Source organism: Temnothorax curvispinosus, unplaced genomic scaffold, assembly GCF_003070985.1.
Source record: "Temnothorax curvispinosus isolate PA1 unplaced genomic scaffold, ASM307098v1 QBEX01017174.1, whole genome shotgun sequence".
Classification (NCBI taxonomy): domain Eukaryota; kingdom Metazoa; phylum Arthropoda; class Insecta; order Hymenoptera; family Formicidae; genus Temnothorax; species Temnothorax curvispinosus.
This window is the reverse complement of record NW_020226954.1, coordinates 1-2319: the sequence shown is the minus strand read 5'-3', so window position 1 is coordinate 2319 and position 2319 is coordinate 1. Positions and strand designations below refer to the sequence as shown.

At 33.8% G+C, this 2319-nt stretch overlaps 1 protein-coding gene across 1 annotated transcript; it reads left to right on the top strand.

The window, feature by feature from the left end:
- Positions 1-275: 275 nt before the first annotated feature.
- On the top strand, positions 276-1707 carry LOC112467354 (DNA-directed RNA polymerase II subunit RPB1-like; the record flags this gene model as incomplete). Its single annotated transcript, XM_025035949.1, has 2 exons — positions 276-443; positions 1438-1707. Coding segments are annotated over exons 1-2 (348 nt in total), but the record flags the coding sequence as incomplete, so codon positions are not given.
- Positions 1708-2319: the final 612 nt, after the last annotated feature.

Genomic DNA, 2319 nt, shown 5'->3' with positions numbered 1-2319 from the left:
TATTAATTTATCTATTTCGGCTAAATGCATGATGTAAAAATAATTAATTAATTACAATTAAACGAATGACTCACAAACCTTTTCAATTGCACTTCAAAAGTCTTCATACGAAATACAAACGATTTCATATGGTAGATTCTTTCCCGGGCATTCATTTCCGGTCAAATACATACGAATCTGCTGCTGCTGCATTTCACTGCTCATGAAAATCCACCTTAATCGCTTTGTGACCGAATAAAGGTGATGGGGGGTGGGGGATCAATCATCAACGTATTTCTAGTTTCTAGCGGAAGGCGGTGGGAGACGGTGGTCGTTGGTAGTCGTGTGGTCGTCGTGTGGAGTCACGATCTGTGAATCGAAGCAAAATGGCGACGTCCGACTCCAAGGCACCTCTGAGGACGGTGAAACGCGTCCAATTCGGCATCCTCTCGCCCGACGAGATAGTAAGTCAACTGTACGATAACTCGCGAAACAAAATTCTCGCGGAAAGCATTGTCCTGGAGCTTCATGGCGCAATGTCATGCAACCCGCGCGCCTAGCACGTTGGTCGCTTGCGAGAACTTCCCCGTCGAAACGCTTGTTGTAGATATCGTAGGCTGCATTCCAAAATTCACTTTAGTTAACTAAAATGCTATAGCGTACGTGACAAACTATAAATTTTAGTTACCTAGAGTGAATTTTGGAACGCAACCGTAGTATATGCGAATTTTGATTTCATTGCTGTTTGTGATGTCAGTTTAATGGAAACCAAGAATAAAATTGTGTGTAAAATATTGGTGTATTAGTGCCCATATATTAGCTATCATACTTTTGTCAAGTTGATTATTAAAAAGTATTATTGAGAATTATGAAGTTATAGGAATCATATCAGGAAAGGCAATGCGACTGTAAATAGTGAATATAACTTTATTTATATTTAAAATGTATATTTAACTACTACATATTTGGATTTAATTATGAGAAAGCTATATGATACCAATAAAGATTCTCAAATTAAATTTTTTATATGAGGACTTTAAAGTACTCATTGCTCTAATATTGCAATTTTTAACGTAAATATGTATGCAAAATGATTTATAAACAGAAAGTAATATACACGAAGAAGAATTAATCATATTTCTTGTGTATAAAATATATGATAATGAGCTTACGATTGAAAACATTACTTGGATGCATACTGCGTCGTTCTATCTTTGTTACTTACTAAAAATTGATCAAGGACAGAACACGCGTGCGACGCTAGTGTGGACCTGAGTGAAGTTTCTGAATTGAGCCAAGAATAGTCAAAGTGTGAATTTGTTTGATAAATTATTAAAAAATCATATATCTAGATTCACGTTTTTGTAAGATGTTCTATAAAATTTTAAAAATAAAATGTTCTATGTTAAATTTATATTTTTTATAAGATTTCTTACATGATGTTATGCTTTTGTGCAGCGTCGTATGTCAGTCACTGATGGCGGCATACGATTTCCGGAAACAATGGAAGGGGGCCGCCCTAAACTGGGTGGCCTCATGGACCCGAGGCAAGGTGTTATTGACAGGAATTCCAGGTGTCAAACTTGTGCTGGGAATATGACAGAATGTCCTGGCCATTTTGGTCATATAGACCTAGCAAAACCAGTATTCCATGTGGGATTCATTACAAAAACTATAAAGATATTGAGATGCGTGTGTTTTTACTGTTCCAAACTGCTTGTCAACCCTGTAAGTAGTTATTATTCAAGATATACTGAAGAAATATTATCTCTTTATTGAATCCAGAAATTTTTACATTTTAATTCCATTAAATTGATTTGTTCACATTCTACATTTTTTCAAAAATTTATAATTGATTATAGAGATTTAAAAGTAATTTAAAAAAGTAATTTTAAAATAGTGCATGAATTATAAATAAATAAATCACATAATTATATATAGATTATAAAAAAAATTATATAATTAAGTTTTTTAGAGTTCCCCAAAAAATTAATGACTGAATTATATTATCTTAACCCTTAAATGCCACACCTCTCAAGAATCTCGTAAGTTCACTGAGGGGTCTAAAAGACCCCAGCATGAAAAATGTCTCCTTACTCATTGATTTTTTTATCTTTAGTTTTATCATAATTTTTTTCAATGTTCACGGTCTAGAGAAGAGTATAAAATGCTAATATTGTTCAAATTTTAATTTCGACATAGTATAAAAAATTAAGTAAATTGAGTACTGCTAAGTGTATACACGGGTAGGTCAATCACTCAACTATCATCAATGGGAGCATGAGCTCCATTTTTGGTAAGAACATTTGAAAACATTTCATTCTAAAGGGTCTGGGGTCC